The sequence below is a fragment of the Myotis daubentonii genome, chromosome 9 (assembly GCF_963259705.1).
Source record: "Myotis daubentonii chromosome 9, mMyoDau2.1, whole genome shotgun sequence".
Lineage (NCBI taxonomy): Eukaryota > Metazoa > Chordata > Mammalia > Chiroptera > Vespertilionidae > Myotis > Myotis daubentonii.
Window position 1 is genome coordinate 82598887 of NC_081848.1, and position 25104 is coordinate 82623990.

The 25104-nt window shown below is 53.6% G+C and overlaps 4 protein-coding genes across 4 annotated transcripts in view; 2 read left to right on the forward strand and 2 right to left on the reverse strand.

The window, feature by feature from the left end:
- Positions 1–25104, reverse strand: part of LOC132241508 (phospholipase A and acyltransferase 3-like) — a 189458-nt gene that overhangs the window by 152858 nt on the left and 11496 nt on the right. The gene's annotated exons all lie outside the window — the stretch shown is intronic.
- The window catches only part of LOC132241499 (uncharacterized), a 234586-nt gene that overhangs the window by 122829 nt on the left and 86653 nt on the right, over positions 1–25104 (forward strand). The gene's annotated exons all lie outside the window — the stretch shown is intronic.
- LOC132241514 (phospholipase A and acyltransferase 2-like) overlaps positions 1–25104 on the reverse strand; it is a 192762-nt gene that overhangs the window by 27765 nt on the left and 139893 nt on the right. The window lies entirely within an intron of this gene.
- LOC132241511 (phospholipase A and acyltransferase 2-like) lies at positions 5225–18531 on the forward strand. Its single transcript, XM_059710362.1, has 5 exons — positions 5225–5407; positions 7403–7511; positions 11882–12150; positions 17947–18107; positions 18276–18531. Coding segments are annotated over exons 1-5 (549 nt in total). The 5' UTR covers positions 5225–5398; the 3' UTR covers positions 18277–18531.

The following is a 25104-nucleotide window of genomic DNA, read 5'->3' on the forward strand; positions in this document are numbered from 1 at the left end:
GGTCATTTGCATATTAGCCTTTTATTATGTAGGATACACTGTAGATGAGGCCCCCTAGAACCATAAGAAATGCAAAAATTTCACTGTTAACTCATTCTGAAATCGCCACCACTTAAAATCAAATTGCTCCCCACCTCTCCCCATGGGGCGTGTGCTGCACCTTGGGGACCACTGGGCTTGACACTTTTCCTCTCTGAGCTTCATTTCTGAATACATACACATATACCATGGGAATTGTAATCTCTTCTCCGCCTACCTCACTGGGTTGTCATGAGGAGGTTCTGAGCTAATAAACCTAGAAATGTTTCATCAAGTAAGTGATGTCTAAATGTCAAAGGATTGTTATTTTCAAGCCCACAGGTACCCTCGCAGGTAGCAGGTGCTGATTAGGGGAGGAGGGCATGATTGTTTCCTGGGACTGTAGCTATGGAAGCTTTGCAGAGGGTTCCACAGGCCTTGGAGGGGCGGGCTCTGGCCAGCAGCCCTGTAGCGGTGGTCATCCCTAGAGGCACTGGCAGAAGGCAGGGAGTTAGGGGGACAGTGAGGCCAAAGTGGGAGTAACTGTCAAACCTTCCTGCTTGGTGCCATTCTTTAAATTGTATGTGGCTGTTTTGCAGCTGTACATGCGCAGGGTGGGGCTCCAATCTCCTGGAGCCCAGTGGGGGCCAGGCCAGGGCAGAGCCAGGCAGGCTAGAAGGGTGGGTTTAGCCACACTCCCAGTGAGGTTCAGCGTGCTTCCACTGCAGAGATGGTGGTGCTGCTGTCTGGGAGGAAGTGTCTGACCCTGAGGGGCCCTCAGGCCTGCCTCCACCCAGGGCCGGAGTTATAGGGAGGAGAGGCATGCCCAGCTCCAGCGGAGGGGGCTCAGCAGCTACAGGCCGCAGGCCCTGGGTGCCTCAGGGGTGCCGATGGGTGGTGGCCAGCGTGCTATTGTTGTGGGTACCCTGGCAGGGCTGGTGGGGGAAGAGATCAGGAGTCAGAGGTGTGGACTGCAGCTACCCCCAAGGCCGGGTCTTCTTCCCGTCAGGTCAGCCTCCCCATCGCCCCGGGGATGTGGGTGCTGGGTTAGGGTGTCCATGCAGGGTGATTGGAAGAGCTACCCGTGGCCGCTTCCTCTTCCTTCTTTGTGGTCCAGGCTCCTGTCAGGTGCTCTCCTCAGACCTCCGGGACCTTGGCTCCAGTCGCCTGCCCCCTGCTGCGCGTGCATCAATATGCAAATTGGTCGTTATGGGGACACTGTAACAGCAATTAGCATATTACCTCTTTATATGTATACTAGAGGCCCGGTGCACGAAATTTGTACAATGGGAGGGGGGGCCCTCAGCCCAGCCTGCACCCTCTTCAATCCGGGACCCCTCAGGGGATGTCTGAGTGCTGGTTTAGGCCCAGGGATTGGGCCTAAACCGGCAGTCAGACATCCTTCTCACAATCCTGGACCACTGGCTCCTAATTGCTCATCTGCCTGCCTGCCTGATCACCCCTAACTGCCCCCGCTGCCAGCCTGGTTGCCCCTGACAGCCCCCCCACAGGCCTGGTCACCCCACGCAGCCTGCTTGTTCAGTCATTTGGTCGTCCCTCACTAACCCCCCTGCTGGCCTGATCATAGGCAGCCATCCTGTGAGGGTGTGAGGGTTAATTTGCATATTACCTCTTTATTATGTAGGATATAATTCACATACAATACAGTTCACCCATTTAAAGTGTAAAATTCAGTGGTGTTTAGTAGATTCACAGAGTTGTGAAACCATCACCACAATCAATTTCAGAACATTTTTATCATCTCAAAAAGAAACTCTATTCCCCTCAGCTGCCACTCCCCACCCCCTCCAGTCCTAAACAATCACTAATCTAATTTTTGTCTCTCTATATATTTACTCATTCTGAACATTACCTATAAATAAAATTTTATAATATGTGGCTTTTGGACTTGTTTCTTTCAGTAGCATGATCTCAAGTTTCCTTCATGTTGAAGTATGTATCAATACTTCCTGTTTATGGCTGAATAATAGTCCGTTTTATGGATTTACCCCATTTTGTTTATCCATTCATCAGTTGATGGTGTCCACCTTTTAGCATCATGAATAATGCTGCTATAAACATGTGTGTACAAACTTTTTTGTGTCATAAAGCTTGTTTAAGTTATTGGTTGTTTTCTATTTCTTCGGTTAGGTTGTTGGTACATGGGTATTTTATTGTTATTGCTCTTCCCCCCTGCCCCCATTCTCAGCAAATACATGTTTTTATTTGCATTACATTATTATTCCATTTACTCATTGACCAAACAGTTTTTGAGCCTCTGCTCTGTATTAGTCACTGCCTTGGACCTGATAAATGCAATTACACATTTTAATTTCTTTCTCTTTTTAAAAAGAACTTTAGACGGCCCCTGTGAGGCTGAGACAGCCCCCGCGAGGCCGAGAAGGCCCCGGTGAGGTTGAGACGGCCCCTGTGGGGTTGAGACGACACTTGTGAGGTCGAGATGGCCCTGGTGAGGTTGGAACGGCCCTGGTGAGGTTGGAACGGCCCGGTGAGGTCGAAACGGCCCCAGTGAGGTCAAGACAGCCCCGGTGAGGTCAAGACGGCCCCGGTGAGGTCGAGACAGCCCCGGGGAGGTCGAGACGGCCCCAGGGAGGTTGAAACAGCCCTGGTGAGGTTGAGACGGCCTCTGTGAGGCTGGGATGGCCCCTGTGAGTCTGGGACGACCCCTGTGAGGTCAAGATGGCCCGGGTGAGGTCGAAACAGCCCTGGTGAGGTTGAGATGGCCCTTGTGAGGTTGAGACGACCCCTGTGAGGTTGATACAGCTTCTGTGAGGCTGGGACAGCCCCTGTGAGTCTGGGATGACCCTGTGAGGTCAAGATGGCCCCGGTGAGGTTGAGACAACCCCTGTGAGGTTGAGATGGCCCTTGTGAGGTTGAGACGGCCCTAGTGAGGTTGAAACGGCTTTGGTGATGTTGAGACGACCCCTGTGAGGTTGAGACAGCCCCTGTGAGGCTGGGACGACCCCTGTGAGATCGAGTCGGCCCCGGTGAGGTCGAAACAGCCCCTGCGAGGCTGCGACGGCCCCTGGGAAGCCGAGAAAAATACCACATGATCTCACTCATTTATGGATAATAATGACCATTATAAACTGATGAACAAAAATAGATACAGAGGCAGAGCAGCATTGAACAGACTGTCAAACTATAGTGGGAAGCCTGGGGAGGGTTGGGGGGTTAAGAGATCAACCGAAGGACTTGTATGCATGCATATAAGAATAACCAATGGACACGAGACACTGGAGGGTAGGGGAGACCGGGGGAATGTCACAGGGGAGAAAAAAAGGAGACATGTGTAATACTCTTTGTAATACTTTAAGAAATAAAAAAAAAGTTAAATTTAAAAAAATCAATAAAATATATTTTTAAAAAATAAATAAATAATTACAAATAGTAAAAACAAAGAACTTTCATTAAAATATATATTTTTATTGATTTCAGAGAGGAAGGGAGAGGGAGCGAGAGATAGAAACATCAATGATGAGAGAGTATCATTAATTGGTTGCCTCCTGCACATCCCCTACTGGGGATTGAGCCCAAAACCTGGGCATGTACCCTGACAGAGACCCAAACTGTGACCTCCTGGTTTATAGGTTGACGCTCAACCACTGAGCAACACCGTCTGGGCTAAAAGAACTTTACATTTTATTTTTCAATTATAGTTTGCATTCAATATAATTTTGTATTAGTTTCAGGGTACAACATAGTGGTTAAATGATCATATGTTGTGCAGTTTCTTTTTAATCTTTATTGTTGAAACTATTACATAGTCCTCTATTTCTCCCCATTGGCCCCTTCTGGCCGGCCCCCACCCCAGGGTGCCCTGTTCCCAGTGTGGGGCATGCGCCTCTGATGACAGGTTTTGTCTGGTTCCATCTGCTTAGAGGTTGCTGGGATTGTTGGTGTGCTCTACTGTCTGTGTCCAGGGTTATGCATATATGCAGACAAGTTCTTTGTTTGAGATTCCACCCCTCCCGCCTTGCCTGTGCAACTCCCAGTCACTGTGCCCACCCTACCTGAGGGCTCTGCTAGCGCCCAGCCAAGTCCTCCTGCTCAGGGAAGCAGGGCTGTGATGTCGCAAGGGGATGGCACTGATTGGACCAACGGAGATCACCTGACTCTAGGCCAGCCACTGCGAGGTGTCCAGCATCCAGTGGGGGCCGGCTCCAAGGGCTCTGACCAATGAAACAGCAGGGAATCGGCTAAGCCAACCCCTCATTCTCCCTCCAGAATCCAGGGTGGGAAATACTGCCCAGATGGTCCTGCTGCCACCAGAGGAGAACGGAGTGGAGATGCTGGGAGAAAACGAGTCTCCGGGGGACAAGACCGCGTGTGCTGTGAGGTCGCTGGTCCGCAGATGTCCATTCTGGAGAGCTGTCCAGGCTCAGCTCCTGCCCACCTGCCACCTGACAGTACCGCTTTATGCTCAGAGCCTGAAGATGGTAAGTTATTGATCCTTGCTGCCCTCCTACATGCCCCAGAGCGCTGATGCTAAGGGCCCTCCCACTCAACCTTTCCTGTCCAGTTTGCCCAGGATGTTAAACCCCCCTGGGGGGGGGGGGGGTACGGGCGAGAGAATCTGATGTGGGTGGGGTAGCAAGTGGCCTCTCCACACCCAGGCAGTGGTGGATTTGGGTTTCCAATTGGTCTGGGATGGGTTTCTGAACTGGGGGATGAGCTGGGGGGGAAGGGCAGGGCGAGGAGCGAGCGGGTGCCCTGTTCCCAGTGTGGGGCATGCGCCTCTGATGACAGGTTTTGTCTGGTTCCATCTGCTTAGAGGTTGCTGGGATTGTTGGTGTGCTCTGCTCATGGTCAGTCCCCATGTTCGGGTCTCCTTGGAGCTCCTCCCTCCTCTGTCTCTCCATCCCTCCTCACCCCACACCCACCTGACCCTGCTGCTCCTCTCTCCTCTTCTCTGGGCCCTGAGACTTGGTGACTTATGGCCGTGGCGCTGACTGCGGCCGCCACCGAATCCTTCTGGCTCTGCATGTGGACTTTGATTTCTCTCTGGCTGGTTTCCAGACCTATGTGTCTACCTGGCCTGTACCTGGGCCCGTCTTTAAACAAAGAGCAGATTTTGTGTGACCTTTGATTTGCATTTTTATTTTAAAAAATGTATGTATTCATTAGTAGCATATGGTAATACATGCTAAACCTAAATGTGAAGAACATGACCCTCCCCTTACTGAGTCATACCTCGCAGGTCACCTGGACACATGTCTCACATAGGAGCACATCCCGCGAAGCGTGCCTTTAAGTACAGGTGTTTGTCTACCTGGGCTGGGTCAGAGGGAAAAGGAAAGTCTTGATCACAGAAGGCTGGGCCCGAGGCAGCAGCACACAGACACAGCTGCACAGGAGGATGGCTCCGGTAAGTCCCCAGAAAGCTTTTATTTCAAACACCGCAATCCTGTTAGTGGTGATGATGTGGGTCTCCTTGCTGGGCTGCAGCGCTGGCACCGAGGGGCATGGGCGCCTGCCAAGGCCTGAGGGTCCGCTACCCGGGGTGGGAGGACTCCCCAGAACCTTCGTGAGGAGGCAGGAATGGTGGGCTCATGGTGGGGGCAGCCTCTGCCCACTGCCCAGTCCCACCTCCTCAGTCACACTGTCCTGCTTGGCTGGGAGGAGCTGGGAGGGAGGGACAGGAGAATGGCTCCCAGCGATGTGGGGCCGAGACGGGGGCTGCAGGAAGCCGTTCTTGTCCACCCTCCTCTCCAAGCAGCTCACCTGTTCCCTCTGTTTTTCTTTCCATCCCTCTCTTTCCCTTCCATGTGTTGCTGCTTCCTTCTGGCTCCGTAACAGTCACATTTCTGAATGCTCGCTGCATCCCGACACGATGCAAAAGGCTTTTAGTTAATCTCTGCTACAAATATGTGAGCACATCTTCCTTGTTAGCCTCCCCCCAAACCCAAATGGAAACCTAACATTGAGGTTAAAGTCCCCTGCACCGCCCCCCCTTCTTACCCCCAGCCCCTCTGTGTGGCTCAGTACGTGTCCTGCCAGTTTTCTAGTCCTTTGCATATAGAAGTGTAGCCACCTTTAAGTGTTGTTTTGTGGCTTTGGGTTTTGCTGTCATTCTTAACTTGGTTGTCTGAGTACAGTTCACTTAGGAAATGCTTAAATCTTTTCCTTTATTTACCAGTTTTTGAAATAATATGGTGATTCTTTCACATCCTCCAAAGGTGACTAACACATTTTAAATGTGTCATTATGAGCACATTGATGTCATTATTCACATATCTGATGTGTATCTTTTTGATGCTCAAATTGTTCCATCTTTGCTCAGGTTGACACATGACGCTTGTAATCAAGAGCTTGTCTCTCAACCATGTCTCCCCAGCAGACTTCCGGTTGGCAGCCATCCTCACTTCACCCAGCAACAGCCACCCACCCTGCTCACGGTGGTCTGGCCCCTGTGGCCCCACTCGGCTGAGTCAGGGAAAGAGAGGTGCTGGCTGGCCTCAGAGCAATCATAAAATAGAACCTGTGTGATAAGGGCATATCTCACATTCCCAGTGGGATGAGGGCAACATACTTCCACTCATGCAAACTCCAGAAGGGCACTGCCCTGCCACCAACTCCAGTCACACCCTGGGTCCCCAGCTGGGTCTTGGCCTGGAGCCCAGGCTTCAACGGCCCCTGCCTGCCTGAGATGCTCTGGGATTTTAAGGGCGCAACGTGGTAACATGCAGACTAGGTTTGATCTTTCTCTCTGTTCGCTGGGTAAGGAGCTTTGCATGTTACCCAACCTTCCTGACACTCAATCTTCTCATCTGTCAAATGGGGTCATGACAGTTTGTGGTCAAAGGAGTGATGGATATGAAATGTGGGCCCTGTTGAGCACCGTGTCTGGCTGTGCAGGTCGGGGCTCTATCACTCAGAATCACTCAGGCCCGGCGCAAGGTGGGCGGCCCTTGATGAGGCATTTGAGACTTCCTGGGAGTCATATACTCACTCACTGACACCAACATGCTCTGGCATAAAATGTGCCCATGCCCATGTCTGTACACCTCTCGGCCACACCCCCGTGCTGCAGACCTGCCCACATCTCCCCTCCGGACACCCTGTCCATCCTTTCTTTGTCCCCCAAGGAGCTCACTCCCAGCTCAGCAGCTCCAGTAAAGGAGGGACTTCCCATCTCTGCGAGGAGAGCGCCCTCTTCCGTTTCCTGCAGGAGATGAGCAGAGGGAGCTTGCAGGTTGGCCCCACCCCATAACAAAGAAACTGAATATCCAGAGGATGAGGCCGAGAAATCAGGATTTTTAAAGAGATTCCCGGGTGATTCTAATGTACAGTCAAGGTTGAGAACCACTGTTCTAGACTGTTCCCTGTGAGGACTAACCTCAGCCCGTCTCTGGTTTTTCAGTCACAGGCAAAACCGAAACCTGGAGACCTGATTGAGATTTTCCGCTTTGGCTACACGCACTGGGCCCTCTACGTGGGGGATGGCTACGTGGTGCACCTGACTTCTACAGGTGAGGCTGGTTCTCCGCTGAGGCTCAGGGCAGAGGTAGGAGTGTCAGCGGCTGCGCACTCGTGCGCTGCTCTCACCCAGTGCCCGGATGGGGGGCTCCCCCTGGCCATTGGCTGCATGATGTTCCCTGTCAGGTCTGCAGCCGCTCCTCTTCCTCAGCAGCGAGTTCGTGGAGGACGGACTGTTGGCCTTTATTCCAGGTGATACTGGGGCTCACTTCCAGCCAACCCACTGTCCCAGGGAAGCACCCCTGCCGGGGTCCAGCCCCAGCGGGTCCAGGGGTCCCCAAAGGTGTGGACGGAGTCGGCGAAGAAGGAAGGACAAGGAGACAGTGTTCAGTTGATCAGCAGCCTAGCCAGGATCTCTAGCCAGGATCTCCAGCCAAGTTCTGGTCTGGATCTCCAGAGAGGTTCTGCTTCGGATCTCCAGCGAGGTTCTGTAGCCATGTTCCCTTGCTAGGCTCTCCAGCCAGGTTCTGTCCAGGCTCTCCAGTCAGGTTCAGTGTCCAGGTTCCAGTCAGGTTCTCCTGCCAATCTCTGTAGTCAGGTTCAGTCCAGGATCCCTTGCCATGTTCTCCTGCTAGGCTCTGTCTCTAGGCTCCGAGACCAGTCCCTCTCCAGGATCCTCCGGCATGTTCTCTCCAGCAAAGTTCTTCTGTCTCTAGGCTCCGTGTAGATTCTGTCTTCTTGATTCTGTTCTAAGTTCTGAGTGTTTCTGTCTTGTTACAACTGTATTTATACCAGTTGATTCAATCCTATCAATCTCTATTACAAAGGTTAGGGCGTTTCTTATCTCCATTCCAGGGAGAAAAGATTATGTAGCTTAAGCATGATTGTTCGTAGTTAAAGGGATTAATTACCCGCCTGGCACTTAGTTGAGGGGTTTTATTCCCTCCCTAACTTCAGGGGAAAATCCCTACCTGGGGAAAACAACCTTTCTCAGAGACCTTGGTTAAAACACATAGTGCCAAGAAGGTGAGCAAACATATTAAGAACCGTATGCCATATATGCCAGGTCCCTTGAAACAGCAAGGATGGACCGGCTCCCGGCAAATTCCCCCTTTTTTATTTTTTAAAAGCAGGCATTAAAAAGAAAAACCTCAAATGCTCTCTTATATCCATTTTAAGAGTAGGATTGGCGCTTTCTGCTATTACCTGAGTCCTGATCTATCATCCAAGGGAGAGCTTGCCAATCCTGCACTTTCCCAGGGTAGAAAGGCTGCAGTGGGGTTAAGGATAAGGCTCCTTGGGCCTACCTTCTCCCATGCCTCTACATTTACCTTTCCGGCACCTTTCCTTCCTCAGAAAAGCATGGACGTATTTCTTGTATAAAATGTTCTGTCTGACTGGGAGTAACCTTAATTCCTCTGCTAACAAGCATATATGTTAAAAGATCAATACGGAGTCTTTTTTCTTTAGACTCAGTATGGCACATCTTCTTAATCTAAAGATCAATACAGAGTCTTCTTTCTTTGGACTCAGTATGGCACATCTTCTCAATCTAAGAATCAATACAGAGTCTTCTTTCTTTGGACTCAGTATGGCACATCTTCTCAATCTAAGTTCTGTACTATCCACCTTCTTACCCTACTTATCCTCTATAGGGGGGTCTGTAGCACCCTGGTGGAGTCCTATCCGTCCCGAGTGTGGGGTTCTCAATGGGGGGGGGGCTTACCTAAGGGAATCCTGTTCCAGGGGTTCCCAAAGGTGTTGACGGATTCGGCGAAGACTATCCACCCTCTTCCTACGGTGGAGTCTGATCCGTCCCGAGTGTGGGGGTTCTCAATGGGGGAGGGGGGCTTACCTAGGGGAATCCTGTTCCAGGGATTCCCAAAGGTGTGGACGGAGTCGGCGAAGACTATCCACCTTCTTCCTACGGTGGAGTCCGATCCGTCCCGAGTGCGGGGCGCTTACCTAGGGGTCCCTGTTCGGGCGCCAGATGCCGGGGTCCAGCCCCAGCAGGTCCAGGGGTCCCCAAAGGTGTAGACGGAGTCGGCGAAGAAGGAATGACACGGAGACAGTGTTCAGTTGATCAGCAGCCTAGCCAGGATCTCTAGCCAGGATCTCCAGCCAAGTTCTGGTCTGGATCTCCAGAGAGGTTCTGCTTCGGATCTCCAGCGAGGTTCTGTAGCCATGTTCCCTTGCTAGGCTCTCCAGCCAGGTTCTGTCCAGGCTCTCCAGTCAGGTTCAGTGTCCAGGTTCCAGTCAGGTTCTCCTGCCAATCTCTGTAGTCAGGTTCAGTCCAGGATCCCTTGCCATGTTCTCCTGCTAGGCTCTGTCTCTAGGCTCCGAGACCAGTCCCTCTCCAGGATCCTCCGGCATGTTCTCTCCAGCAAAGTTCTTCTGTCTCTAGGCTCCGTGTAGATTCTGTCTTCTTGATTCTGTTCTAAGTTCTGAGTGTTTCTGTCTTGTTACAACTGTATTTATACCAGTTGATTCAATCCTATCAATCTCTATTACAAAGGTTAGGGCGTTTCTTATCTCCATTCCAGGGAGAAAAGATTATGTAGTTTAAGCATGATTGTTCGTAGTTAAAGGGATTAATTACCCGCCTGGCACTTAGTTGAGGGGTTTTATTCCCTCCCTAACTTCAGGGGAAAATCCCTACCTGGGGAAAACAACCTTTCTCAGAGACCTTGGTTAAAACACATAGTGCCAAGAAGGTGAGCAAACATATTAAGAACCATATGCCATATATGCCAGGTCCCTTGAAACAGCAAGGATGGACCGGCTCCCGGCACACCCCGTTGTGTGTGCTCCATGTTCTGGGGGCAGATGAGGAGGACACAGCGTACAGCCGGCTCAGAGGCATGGAAGGAGCGTGGCCTCCCACTTAGCAGCACCTGTTTGGGGTCCTGGGGCCTCCGCTTGCAGAGCTGGTACTTGCCCGTGTGACTTGCCCCCTGAGCTCAGCTGCACCCTCTGTAGAGCAATGAGAACCCCACCTCCCGGTCGTGCAGGGTGGGATGCAGGACCGCATGGGGGGAGCCCAGGCGGGGCCTGGCGGGTGCGGGGCCAACCTCCCTTCCCTCCCAGAGCTTCGTGGCATTAAAGCAAAGGCCCAAAGCCTGGGAACCACCAACAGCAGGGAACGGGCCAAATAAAATCGGTGCCTGCATTTCATGGCGGACGGTGCCACCGTTACAAGCAGCTGTACAGCAGATGTGGGCACACACATGTGAATTTGAAAGCCAAGTGCAAGCTTTAAAAACTGAGGCTTATGAAGGAATAACTTACTATTTTATTTTTTGTAATCTTCATCGGAGGATATATTTTTCATTGATTTTTGGAGAAGAGTGAGAGAGAGAGAGAGAAAGAGAGAGAGAGAGAAACATCAATGTGAGATGTTTCTCTCTCTCACCCTCTCTGTGTACCAGACAATGCTCCAACCAACGGAGCCACACTGGCCAGGGTCAAATGCCCTTTAAAAAGAAAATTAAAACTGGTGAACTAAAGTGTACGCACACACACACACACACACAGAGCTAGTGCAGTGGTTGGCAAACTGTTGCTCGGCAAACCGCGGCTCGCAAGCCATATGCGGCTCTTTGGCCCTTTGAGTGAGGCTCTTCCACAAAATACCGACTTCTGTGCATAAGCCACGAAGTTTCAATCGCGCTGTATATGTGCACTGTACGTAGCTGCTAGTGAATGTAGAAGCTGGTCATTGGATGAACTGGCTGCTCAGAGATTGACGTCATACCAACAGGCTTTCTGTGAGCCCAGCTCCATCCGGCAGGTCCACTGGCCCCTCCCTGAGGGTTCCAGGGCCCATCACTCACCTTCTCCTGTCAGCTTTCCCAGAAGCCTGGGTGAGGCAGGAGGCGGGCATCCTGTTAGGGGCAAATCTGAGCATTCAGAGCTGGGAGAGTGTGGCCACCACCTGACCCAGGCCCTTCCATCTGTAGTGATGACAGCCCCTGAGAGGAGAAGGGCCTGGCCTGAGGCCACGCGGTGGGTGGGGCTCCGGGTTTGCAGGTCAGGCCTGGGCTTGCTCAGCAGCCTCCTTTCCTACAATTGGAAACATGTCACCCTGGCCGCTGAGGGCCCACCCCGCTCTGGCTGGGCCGCACCTGGGGTCTGTGCCCTGTACCCTCTGCCCCTCCTGCGTCTTTCAGGGACATCTGCGCCCACAGGGGCCTTTAGATGAATCCACATCCTTGGCTTTAGAAATGAGGGGGCCAGAGTCCAGGGGCACCTGTGACTTCTCCAAGGGCACCCAGGCGGGGGTCGGCCTGTGTTTGAGGTTGAAGCCAGGCAGGGGCCGGCCTTTCCCCAGCTCATCCTCACTGATGATGCCCAGGGCAGTGGGGCTGCCCGCTTGCCGCTCTCAGCCCTGACCATTGGCCTCTTTCCTCTTTGGGAACCACAGGTGACATCACAGGAGCTGCGTTGGCCAAACTCATGTCCTCTGGGACTGAGAGGGCCATAGTGAAAAAGCAGCTGCTGTCCGTGGTGGCCGGGAAAGACAAGTACCGTGTCAATAATGAGAATGACGACAAGTACTCACCGCTGCCTCCCAGCGAAATCGTGCAGCGGGCTGAGGAGCTGGTGGGGCAGGAGATGCACTACAAGCTGACCAGTGAGAACTGTGAGCACTTTGTGAACGAGCTGCGCTATGGAGTCCACCGGAGTAACCAGGTGCGTCCTCAGCCCGTGTCCCTGTACCCAGGAACCAGACCATTCCCTCCGCTGACAGTGGCTGGGCATCCGTGTGGGCGGCCGGGGTGGAGGCGGAGGCACGAATGAGACAAAATAACAGGGACAGAATCCCTTCCCTTGAGGGAGTGACAGTCAGGGTAGGGATGAGGGTGGGGAAAAATGCCAGTCGCTGTGCAGACCAGTGAGGTTAGGGGGTGATGTCGCAGCCATGACAGTCACTCTGGCCCCTCCCATAGCTCCAGAGGAGGGTTGTTTTATCCCCACTTCACAGATGGGGAAACTGAGGCTCACTGTGCTTTACTAGCTCACCCAAACTCATTCCACCACTAGGCATTGAGTCTCTAGCACCTGACAGCCAAGAGCAGAGGTGGGATTTGAACCCAGGTGCCTGATCCAGGAAGGCATCACACAAGAGGCAACTCCTGAACTGAATCTGATTGAATTTTTTTTATTAAATTGAAGCTGGAAAATGAGCTGGAGATGACCAGAGAGTAGGGGCGACAGGACTACAGGCCGAGGGAGAAGGAAAAGTGGGAGCCAGGAGGAGGAAGAGCCACACAGACGTTTTCTGGGAAGGGCCGGGGGGTGCACCTTTCGGGCTCTGGCCCACGTGGGCTCTGTCTCTCCACTCCACTCCGCAGCTTTGTGCAGGAACGCAGTCGTGGACAATCCCTAACGGAGTGGGTGAGGCCGTTCCTAAGAAAGTGTTGTATGGAAACAGTGGTGGGTGTTAGAATCGCCGAAGGAGGAATGCACAAGGCCAAAAGGGGTAAAGAATCATGAGTTTATTAGGTCACCTGGAGACCAGATGGGCTGAGCCCCAATATGGGGCAGCACCCAGGGATAGGGGGTCAGTGGTTTTGATGGACTCCAGGCGGCTTTTCCTGGGCAGGGAATTCTCTAGGCGGGTCCCGAGGGGAAGGATAATGGTCTTAGCAAGTGGAATGTGATCTAAGCAAAAGGGAATGTCAGTTGTGAATGAAAGGACCAAGCAGAACTGACTATCCCCCATCTTGTAGAGCTGGGTCCTCAGCCTAACCCCCCTTACTGGGAGTGACCACAGGAATGCCAGAAATGTCCTAACTCCCCTAACCGCCGCCTGAATGGACCAATGAAGCTCCAGGAAAGCAGCTACCACAGGATGCTCCCTCTGTGTCCCTGTTGACCAATCAGGAAATAGTGGGGGACGGCTCAAACCTTAGAATGTGCTGGTCACTTCCTGACCTTTGTGCTGTAAGGCCCTGCCGAAAAACCCTGACCAAAGTGGCCAATCTCTGTAACCCACATCACTTACCTAAGCCCACCCAAATGACTAGCCCTATATAACCTTTGTTCTCCTGGGTCTCTCTCTCTCTCTATCTATCTATCTCTCTCTCTTTCTCTCTCTCTCTCTCTCTCTCTCTCTCTCTCTCTCTCATCTCGCTGCTGCGTCGGTAAGGAGGCTGGGGGGAGAGCCAAGCCCAGGCTTGAATAAAAAGACTCTTTGCTTTTGCATCGGAGGCGGCTCCCTAGTGGTTGATTTTGGGGACCCCGAAATCTGGGCACAACAGTGAAGTGGCCTAAAGGTCAGTGCCCAGGGGAGGGGGCATCGACTCAATCATGTGATCAGACCTGGCAGTGGGCTCGCTTGGGCCCCTGGGCCATAGTTTGCTGACTCCTGGTCTCAGATAATTTGAAAAACCACAAACCCCTCACACATTCTTAGCTGACATCAAACATTTAAACAGTTTATAAATACTAAAGAGTTCAGAGGACGGCATTTTTGGTACGTGGTACACATGTGTCTATTTTCTCCACATCCTCGGCGTTGCACAGTTAGCTCGTGCAGTTAATGGGAAATGCCTGCATGTCATTTAAATAGTCAGAGCAGGCATTACTGCCAACCAGTCAGCCAAAGCTGACCTAATTTCATTCATTTATTTACATTTATTTAGTGTTAATCCTCATCCGAGGTTATTTTTCCATTGATTTTTAGAGAGAGTGGAAGGGAGGGGAGAGACACACAGAGAGAGACATTGATGTAAAGGAGATACATCGATTAGTTGCCTCCCACCTGAGCCCCATCCAGGGCCGAGGATGAGCCTGCAACTGAGGTACGTGCCCTTGACCTGAATCGAACCTGGAACCCTTCTTTCCACTGTACCCACTGAGGCCAAACCGGCTAGGGCCAGACTTCACTTTTAGGAAAAAAGCTGGCTTCCCCCTCCCTCCAACTCAAATGAATACATTACAGCAGGTTTCCAAGGCACCTGTCTGGGGTGGGAATTCCCATCTAAAGTAACAGAGGTGGAGGGAGCCTCCCGGGGGGGGATGTGGTCTCCTGGTTCTTCCCTCGGCCGGTCTGTCTGGAAGCAGTGGGTGCCCCATCCTCGCTGGAACCTTACGCCTCGGCCAAGGCTGTAGATCCTGGTCGGTGAGGACGAAGCTCCTCTTCTGTGAGGGGGAGAAGGGCTGTGGTGAAAGGGGAGGGGCAGGGAACCCACTGGGAAGTGCCCCCTGGTGCCCGAGGGGACCCAGCTGTGGGGTCTCCCTCCTTTGAGCTGAGGTGGGAGGCATGGCAGCCTGAGGTCAGGGCGGCCCATCATGTATCTGTGCCGGAACCCCGAGGGCCAATCTGGGGGACCCCAGCGTTTCAGGGGTGGTTGGCTGTGCTGTGCTTCAGAGGGACTCGGGGAGGTCTCTTCCCCTGAGCAGCTGGTCCCTGGCACCTCTCCTTGCCTGTCTCCCTCTTACTCCTTCCTGCTCCCTGACTCTGTGTGTGCAGAGACTCCCTCCATCTCCCTCCATAAGCGAGTGGGCGCCCCTAGGCCGGCCCCAGCCCCTGAAACGCCTGCGGGAGAAGCAGAAGGCTGCCAGGAGAAGGGACTGTCCAGCCAACCTCTGAGCCGGGCCCTGAGCGCCTCTCAGAGTGCTTACTGACAGGGGCTGCCCCTGGGAACCCCCTCTGCCCCGGGAGGGGCTTGTATCGCCTGCAGCTCAGGAGTGTCGCTCTCAAGGACCTGGGTGCCGTCCTGTCCTTTGAAATGTCGTCGTCCACCCTGGCCCAGTGGCTCCATTGGTTGGGTGTCATCCTGCGCACAAGGAGGTCGCCAGTTGAATTCCTGGTCAGGCACACGCCCGGGTTGCAAGTTTGATCCAGGCAGGCATGTGAGCAGGAGGCAGCCCATTGATGTGCTCTCACATGGATGCTTCTCTCCTCACCCTTCCTCTCTCTCTCAGAATCAATAAACTCTTCTTAACAAAAAATATATAGAGCCCTAACCAGTTTGGCTCAGTGGATAGAGCGTCGGCCTGCAGACTGAATGGTCCCAGGTTCAATTCCGGTCAAGGGCATGTACCTTAGTTGGGAGCACATCCCCAGTAGGAGGTGTGCAGGAGGCAGCTGATCGATGTTTCTCTCTCATCGGTGTTTCTAACTCTCTACCCTTCTCCCTTCCTGTCAGTAAAAAAATCAATACTATATATATATTTTAAAAATAGAGAGAGAGAGATGCTGCTACAGCAAAGTACTCGAAGGTGGGAAACAGACCACCAAGCTCTTGGGAGATGCAGAAATTCCCCTTTATCCCAAATGCAGGGCTGCTGGCTCAGGGGAATCAGTTTCCCAAAAGCTGAGCAAAACCTATTCTGCTGAACCCAGATACAGTGGGGCCTTGACTTACAAGTTTAATTCGTTCTGAGACCGAGCTCATTAAGGAGCTCATTAAGGAGCTCATGAACTCAAATTACTCTATCAACTCAATGCAAAAAATCAGCCGAGAGACAGCTGGTATCTCAAAAAACTCGTTAGTCAGGACACTCGTAATCAAGGCCCCACTGTATATGTATCCCTAGGTTCTGTTTCTTGCTTCCGGGTCTCTGTGTGGTTTTGTCTAAAAGCTATTTTGCTGCAAAGTAGGTGATAAGAAATCTTCTAGCTGACACCTGACAGGTTCCGAGTGGGACGGGGTTGCGCACCTATGACAGGAGGCCATAATGGATCAAGAGACTTGATTCCGGACACCTGGGTGCAGGTGGGCTGAGACCAAAAAAGGCATCAGCGGAGAGAGCAGGGAGAGACAGGTTTCTGTAGATCCTTGGTGGCTGCAGCAGCTCTGCTGACGTGGGGGTCTGGTCCGTCCTTGGTTCCTCCCATGCCAGGTGTCTCCTGGTTCTCTGAGCTGTGCTGTGCTCAAGGCTGCAAGCTTTCTGCTAAGCAAAAGAAGTCTTTCTCTGCCCCGTTTTATTCTCTTTATTTTTTTTTTTATTGCTTAAAGTATTACAAAGGGTATTACATATGTATCCATTTTATCCCCCCGCCCCGTTTTATTCTCTTTAAACCTTTCATTCCCACTGCAAACATCTATGCCTTGGTTTCAGTACAAGACTCTGCAAACTTATTGTTCCAGGATGTGGGTTCGCACCATGCAGCAGCGAGGGCTACACGGATTATAGATCAGCAGCATCCTGTCATGGCTGGGGGTTGGGTTAAGCTGTCTTCACACTGTTCCTATCATCACGCCTGCTGTCCTTATCCATCACAATGCAGTGTCAGGAGGGCCCGGCCTCTGCCTCCTCTCCTGTGGGAGCCTGGGAGCCTGGCTTCCATCCGTCCAGCTGGCTGACACTGGGCCCAACCGCACTGATGCTGACCGGCCGTTTGCAAATTCTCATTTCCCGGACTCCTGAGCCCCGCTGTCCCCCTCCGTTGCGCATCCTTTAAAACACCCGTCACCTCTGTGCCAGTCGGAGTGGAGCTCAGGAAAGCCTGTTTATCGCCGACACGTGGGAGCGTGTCTGAGTGTCTCTGAATGAAGTGGGCGGTGCGGCTTTTCCTTCCCCAGCAGCTCACGTGGCGCCAAGTCACGGTCTTCCACAGAAACCTGCTGTGTGCTCTGTTTTGAGCATTTTTCCTTCCGGCGGAGGAGGCTTAGGTGGGCCTGTTAGGACACCAGGCGTCCTGGTCCCTGTCACTGGGCGTGGGGTGGCTTTGGGGAGCTCTTTCCACGGTCCCCCCTCAGTCTTCTCCTCTGTACAGTGGGCATCTAACACGGGTGTCAGTAGGGTTTGGGGCAGATGGAGACAATTGAGAGCCTGGGAAGCCCCGCCCAGTGTTGACGCCTGGAAAGCAGCCGCTCTCGGGGTCTTCGCCCGCTTCCCCAGCACAGCGGTGTGGGCAGGGGTGGCTCACACGGCGTTGCTGAGTGCAAGACCCTCAGGGACCATCCTGAGGTCTCCACCGCCTCATCCCTGCTGTCCGAGTATCCGCTTCCTTGTCCAGAACCCTCCCCGGTCAGCGCAGAAGCAGGTGATCTCGCTCCATGAGGCGCTGCCCAGTCACGACATGGGATCAGCAGCTCCTCCCCCAGCGCCCACGCTGTGCCTGGGCTGGGCTCAGCTCCTGGGCCGCCCAGAACCATCCCGGTCCAGCCCTTGGGCGTGAGAGCTCACAGGGGGGTTTCCCCAACTCTGCACGTGCTTCAGGCTCCCAGTGGCCAGCCCTCACCTAGACCATCCGGGCACTGCCTGTGTCCTTCCCATGGCACCCCCTGCGGCTCTCTGAGCCTTTCAGCACCCACAGGGGCGCTGTCTCCCTCACACCCACAGCTCCTTCCCCCTCCTGTTCTCTCCCCGCCTGTTCTCCGCTCTCCTGGTGGCCTGTTGCCCTGCAAACACCCGCTCCTTCTGTGGTTCCATTGGAGGGGACCTGGGTCTCTCCTGAGTGAAGATTCTTGGTGGGTGTGTCTGTGGCCAGGCCCGTGACGTGGAGTGTGACGCCCGTCTCTTGTGCTGCAGGTCATCGAAGCGGTCCTGGCAGTTGGCTTGGTGATATTCGGCGCAGCAATCGGCCCGGTAGTCGGCATACCCGCTGGAGTGGCAGCAGGTGTTGTCGTAACGGCCGTGGCCATCAGGGGCGTCCTCCGGTACCTGCGGAACAGACCCAAGCACGCAAAGTGGTGAGGTCACGGCGTCACCCCAGCGGCAACCTGGTAGTCTGGAGAGGACTTCCTTAGCCAGAGGGTGGGGTTTGGTTTACTGATTCACTCTGTTTTAGACTCATTTAGGCCAATGTTTTTAAAAAATACGTTTTTATTGACTTTTTCTATTTTTTCTTTTTTTTATAGAAATTGAAGAAGGGGTAGGGAATAGAGGGAAACATGGATGGGAGAAATTCATCAGTGGCTGCCTCCTGCACGCTTCCTAGTGGGAATGGAGCCTCCAGGAATTGAACCAGAGACCCTTTGGTTCATGGAACAACACTCAAGCCACACCAGCCAGGCCATTTAGGCTGAAATCAATGGAGCTAACAAAGCACAGGAACATTTAATTGGGGAAATACGGCTGGTGTGAATGCTATTAAAGACACAGTTGGGCTCTGTCTTGGAATGAATGCTTATGTCTCCCTCACCCCCAATTCACGTTGAAGCCCTAACCCAGGGGTGGGCAAACTTTTTGACTCGAGGGCCACAATGGGTTCTTAAACTGGACCGGAGGGCGGGAACAAAAGCATGGATGGAGTGTTTGTGCGAACTAATATAAATTCAAAGTAAACATCAGTACATAAAAGGGTACTGTCTTTTTTTTTTTTTTTAGTTTTTTTCATTTCAAATGGGCCAGATCCGGCCCGCGGGCCGTAGTTTGCCCACAGCTACGGCCTAACCCCCAATGTGATGGTGTTTGGAGCTGGGCCTCTGGGAGGTCATGAGGCTCAGAGGAGGTCATGAGGTGGTGGCGAGGGTGCGGGTGGGCATGATGGGATTGGTGCCCTCACAAGACAGACCAGAGCCCTCTCTCCTCCACGTGAGGACAGAGCGAAAAGGTGGCCATTTGCAAGCCAGGAAGAGGTTCCACCAGGAACTGCATCTGCCAGCACCTTCGCCTTGAACTTGTCCGCTTCCAGGACGGTGAGAAATGAATGTCTGTGCTGAGCCCCCAGCCGGGGGGTGCGGCCATGGCAGCCGAGCTCAGTGACCGGCTCTTCCCCAGCCGCCTGCGTGCGTCCGGGCCTTTCTCTGCTTTTCCCAGGTTTCCTCTCGGAGGGCGAGGGCGGGTGAGGGGCGGGAGACACTCCTGTGAGGGCCAGAGCAGGACCATTGGCCCGCCAGGCCCGGGGCGCAGCGGCTGGGATTGGGTGGGATTCTCGGCCATGAATGTGACGCAGCCCCAGTGGCCCAGGCTCCTTTCCTCCTGCCACTCTCTCCTCCTCCCGGTTCTGGAACAATTAGTATCGTCATCTCCCCAGCGTCGCTGGTCCCCTGACTCCTCGCTCCACGGCCTTTCTTTCTGCATCAGCTCAGCAGCCTCTCTCCTCAGTGCCTGCAGCTCCTGGGTTCCCTGTTCATTCCCGAGAGAGAATCTGATTGGCTCAGCTTACCGCATCCTAGCTCAGCCTCCTGATTGGCTGCTGCTGGGTCAGGTGACCACACTGAGCCAATCAGTTCTGGTGATGGGGCCAGTCACATGGTTTGAACCTGACCCTGGAGGCAGAGGCAGTTTCACTTGGAGGGGACTGTGGGTGAACCAAACTCCATGGTTGGGCACCCCTGGTCCAGGGGCACCCAGGGGAGGGGGCGGAGCTGGCACCACCCTGGGGTCCCTCCAGAGCTGCTGGGAGCCTGGGGCTGGTCCCAGGGGAGATTTCCTGCCTAGAATTAGAGCCCGGAGCTCACGTCTCCCATTAGACCCGAGTCCCGGATTCCCCGTCTCCCACGGCTATGGGGGAGCTTTAGACCCGGAAGCGAGAAAGCCTTCTCCTGTCCCACCCGCTGGGTACTGGGCTCACAGAGCAGCTGTGCCCTCTGACCCACAGGCAGCCTGGGAGCGAGGCCAGCATGGACCCTCCCGGACCCGCACGGAGGCGGACATTCCCCCTGGGGATCTGAGCAGGGCCCTGCTGGGCAGCAAGTACAAGTCCTTCTCCTCGTTCTTCAACCTTCTGAAGCCCGAGCTTCGTTCCCGCCTGGTGTCTGTGCACCGAGGGGATCAGGGCCCCCAGCTTTCTCCTGCCGGGAAGGCGCAGCCCAGGGGAGGGGGCGCCCCAGGTCTCCAGTCAGAGTGTCAGGGGCTGTGCTGCCACCACGGAGAGTGGCCATTCAGTGGGGCCACTGGTGGCAGAGGCCAGGCGAGGAAGAGGAGAGCATGGGGCCCGCCCCTTTAGAGACCACGCCCAGGGCACACTAGGTGCTAGTGGAGAGAGATGCTGAGGAGGTTATGTTTTTGAAAAGACTTAATTTTATTTTTAGAGAAATTTTAGGTTTATAGAGAAATTGAGAGGAAGGTACAGAGATTTCCCATATGCCCCTCCCCCCACTCATGCAGAGCCTCCCCCATTATCAGCATCCCTGTCCAGAGCGTGTATTTTTGTTATAACGGATGAACCTACATCGGCACATCATAACAACCCACAGACCTTAGTTTAGCCCAAGATTCGCTCTGGGTGTGGTGCATTCTATGAATCTGGACATGTTATAATGACATGTACCCATCATTACAGTGTCACACAGGAGTCTCACTGCCCTCAAAGTGGAGGTGACCCATTTTCAATATTTAACCAGGGGCAGCTTGAGCCATGGCAAGGTGGGCACAGGAAGATGATTTAATTCCCTGTCCTCATAACAGATGGGTGAGGAGTTGACCTTTGAGTTAGAAAAGAAAAACAAGCCCAGTGGCTCAGTGGTTGAGCATTGACCTATGAACCGGGAGTCACAGTTCGATTCCTGATCCGGACATATGCCCAGGTTGCGGCTCAGTCCCTGGTGTGGGACGTGCAGGAGGCAGCCGATCAATGATCCTCTCTCACCACTGATGTTTCTCTCTCTCCTTCTCCCTTCCTCTCTGAAAAAAAATATGAAAGACAAACAAAACTTCTAAAAGGAGGGCTGGCTGGAGGAGGTAGGAGGCACTGGAAAGACGCTGAGAGGTGTTTATGCCTCATGAGGAGGTTCATGGACAGAGGGTGGGGCTGCACGGGGCGGTAATCGTGTGTTCCTCTTTGCACCATTGCCGGGAGCCGGTCCATCCTTGCTGTTTCAAGGGACCTGGCATATATGGCATACGGTTCTTAATATGTTTGCTCACCTTCTTGGCGCTGTGTTTTAACCAAAGTCACCTCTCCGAGAAAGGTTGAATCCCCAGGTAGGGATTTTCCCCTGAAGTTAGGGAGGGAATAAAACCCCTCAACTAAGTGCCAGGCGGGTAATTAATCCCTTTAACTACGAACAATCATGCTTAAGCTACATAATCTTTTCTCCCTGGAATGGAGATAAGAAACGCCCTAACCTTTGTAATAGAGATTGATAGGATTGAATCAACTGGTATAAATACAGTTGTAACAAGACAGAAACACTCAGAACTTAGAACAGAATCAAGAAGACAGAACCTACACGGAGCCTAGAGACAGAAGAACTTCGCTGGAGAGAGCATGCCTGAGGATCCTGGAGAGGGACTGGCCTCAGAGCCTAGAGACAGAGCCTAGCGGGAGAACATGGCAAGGGATCCTGGACTGAACCTGACTACAGAGATTGGCAGGAGAACCTGACTGGAACCTGGACACTGAACCTGACTGGAGAGCCTGGACAGAACCTGGCTGGAGAACCTAGCGAGGGAACATGGCTACAGAACCTCGCTGGAGAGCCTAAGCAGAACCTCTCTGGAGATTGAGACCATTCCTTCTTCACCGACTCCGTCCACACCTTTGGGGACCCCTGGACCTGCTGGGGTTGGACCCCGGCACACCATGAGAGTAAATGAGTGACGGCTGCTGAGCACAGTGGTCAGTCTACAGAGAACAAGGAGACAATCTATGGAGCACCTGCTACAGGCCGGACAGGGGCTGGGGTCCTCCACCCACCACCTGATCTGATCCTCACAGTGCACCTTCAAGCGGGTCACTTCCCCGGCTCGGAGAGGAAGGGACTGAGGCTCTGAGAGTCCAGAGCTTTCCCCAGGTCACACGGACAGAAAACGCTGGGTGGCCACCTGGTGCCAGGTCCTTCAGTTCTGCTTTATGCACCACAGAAGCAGCGGGACCCCTCCCTGGAGGGTATGTAGGTTCAGGTATGAATTCCTCAGTGTTGGCACAATCAGTCCATCCTTCAGCCAGTGAGAGAGGGACAGTGAGGGACAGAACGACAGGTTGCCCAAGAACTCGGGTCAGGGGACAGGACAGTGCGAGGTCGTCTCTACAGCGACTTCTAACGCGTGGTTTTGTGCCCCTTCAAGCTGTCACTGGTGTTGGGATCGCTTCTTCATCCCAGAACAGGCCACACTAGCCATATATATGGCTCCAAGGGTCACACTTGCTCTGGTCACGAACTTTTCTGCTTGAAAGGGAGCAGCCCAGGTTCAGAGTCCACAGCAAGTCCAGGCAGGTTCTCCCTCCCGCCAAAGGGGCTAGAGGACACACTCATGTTCCAACCCCCCACCCCCACCTCCCGGGCCCTGGCCTCTCAGAAATGCTGGCCTTGTCACAACAACCCTTTCCCTGGGAAGCGGAAGGTGTGACCATTGTTAGTGCTGGGCTTGTTCGAATGTGTCCTGACAACTGGCAGGATGGAGCGATGGGAACCTTCTGGGAGAGCCTCCAGGGTGGGGCCATTTGGTCCTGACGGGGATGGGTAGGGGAGGGAGCTTCCTGCCTGGGCTCCTGGGGCCAGAGCTCGGGGGTGAAAGTGGGAATGGCTCTGTGGTCTGGGCTCTCCCTGGGCTCCAGCTCTGCAGAGGGAGGTGGTGGCAGAGCTGAGGGGAGAGGATGGGAAACCATGGCCTCAGGGATCACTGTGCTCTATGTACTGTTCCCAAGTGCAGCCTGGAAACTTCTATGTCCAGGCCCACCTCAGCCCTGAACTCCAGACTGACAAGTCCAACTGCTACTCAACAGGTCCACCTGGATGTCTAACTGGTCACCTCAACACCCCACCTGAGCATCAAATCCTTAATTTCCCTCCCAAACCTGCCCCTTCTCCCTTCATCTCCTCCATCCAGGCTGCCCATCACCCAATCACAGGGGCTGTGAGCCCTGGAGGTGCTGTGGTTCAGCAGAAAGAGCCGGGAGCACTGGGCATTGAATCCTGCTCCTGCCTCTCACTAGCTGTGCTTTGCTAAGAGGGAAAGAGGAGAGCGGTAAGGATGTGCCCAGACCTCACAGAACATGTTCTTGAGCTCTTACATGGGCCACAGACCTTGAGCACCTCTTGCCCGAGGGCTGTCTGGGGCCTTAGGAGACCTGTCATGGTCCCGGGTTGGCCCAGACTTTCCCTGACAGCACACAGGACATCAGGAGCTGCCTTTAGGGTGGGTCTTAGAGGCGAAGGATCCTAAAAGGATAGAGGTGGCCAGAACCCCAGAGGTTCTCCAATATCCACTCCTTCTGCACATGGGGAAACTGAGGCCAGAGAGAAAGTACCCTGTTCAAAGTTTCCGAGTGGATTAAAAGCAGATGCAAGATTTGTTCTCAAACATCCTGACTCCCAGCCAACAATACCCTGAGAGCTCCTCTTTGAATTATTCAGGGTAATTGTTGCCTCTGCTTTGTCACCCCCACCCCAAGCAGACCTCCAGAAGGGAGAGGGAGCCCCCCAGAGAAAGCCTTACCTGCGGCTGCGGGCCTTGCCGTATCTCAGATCGGTGACCAAGTGCTCACAGTTCCTGCTCAGAACACTGTACGCCACCTCCTTACCGACCATCTCCTCCGCAGAACTGATAATCTTGTTCACGGGCAGGGGTGAGCACGCCAGGTTCATGTGGTTATTGACCCGGTAGCGGCAGCCCCCCACCACGTCACTCAGGAGGTCCCTTTTCACCTTCCCTCTGCTGCTCAGCACGGAGGACATGCTGGTGGAGCTCCGCACATCTGTGACGACCACATGGAATTAAATCATCTTCCTGTGCCCACCTTGCCATGGCTCAAGCTGCCCCTGGTTGAATATTGAAAATGAGTCGCCTCCACTTTGAGGGCAGTGAGACTCCTGTGTGACACTGTAATGATGGATACGTGTCATCATAATGTGTCCAGATTCATAGAATGCACCACACCCAGAGCGAATCTTTGGCGATACTTAGGTCTGTGGGTTGTTATGATGTACTAATGACATGTCATCAGTTATAACAAAAATACAGGCTCTGGACAGGGGAGTTGATAATGGGGGAGGCTCTCTGTGAGTGAGGGAGCATATGGGAAATCTCTGTACCTTCCTCTGCATTTCTCTATAAACCTAAAATTTCTCTAAAAATAAAATTAAGTCTTTTCAAAAATTAACCTCCTCAGAGTATCCCTGTGCTAGTACTAGTGTGCCCTGGGCGTGGTCTCTAAAGGGGCGGGTCCCATGCTTGTGTCTTCCTCGCCTGGCTTCTGCCACCAGTGGCCCCACTGAATGGCCACTCTCCGTGGTGGCAGCACAGCCCCTGACACTCTGACTGGAGACCTGGGGCGTCCCCTCCCCTGGGCTGCACCTTCCCAGGCAGGAGAAAGCTGGGGGCCCCCGATCCCCTCGGTGCACAGACACCAGGCGGGGACGAAGCTCCCCCCATAGCCGTGGGAGACAGGGAATCAGGGGACTCGGGTCTTATGGGAGACGTGAGCTCCGGGCTCTAATTCTAGGCAGGATATCTACCCCTGGGACCAGACCCAGGCTCCCAGCAGCTCTGGAGGGACCCCAGGGTGGTGCCAGCTCCGCCCACTCCCCTGGGTGCCCCTGGACCAGGGGTGCCGAACCCTGGAGTTTGACTCACCCACAGTCCCCTCCAAGTGAAACTGCCTCTGCCTCCATGGTCAGGTGTAAACCATGTGACTGGCCCCATCAGTCAGAACTGATTGGCTCAGTGTGGTCACCTGACCCAGCAGCAGCCAATCAGGAGGCTGAGCTAGGATGCGGTAAGCTGAGCCAATCAGATTCTCTCTCGGGAATGAACAGGGAACCCAGGAGCTGCAGGCACTGAGGAGAGAGGCTGCTGAGC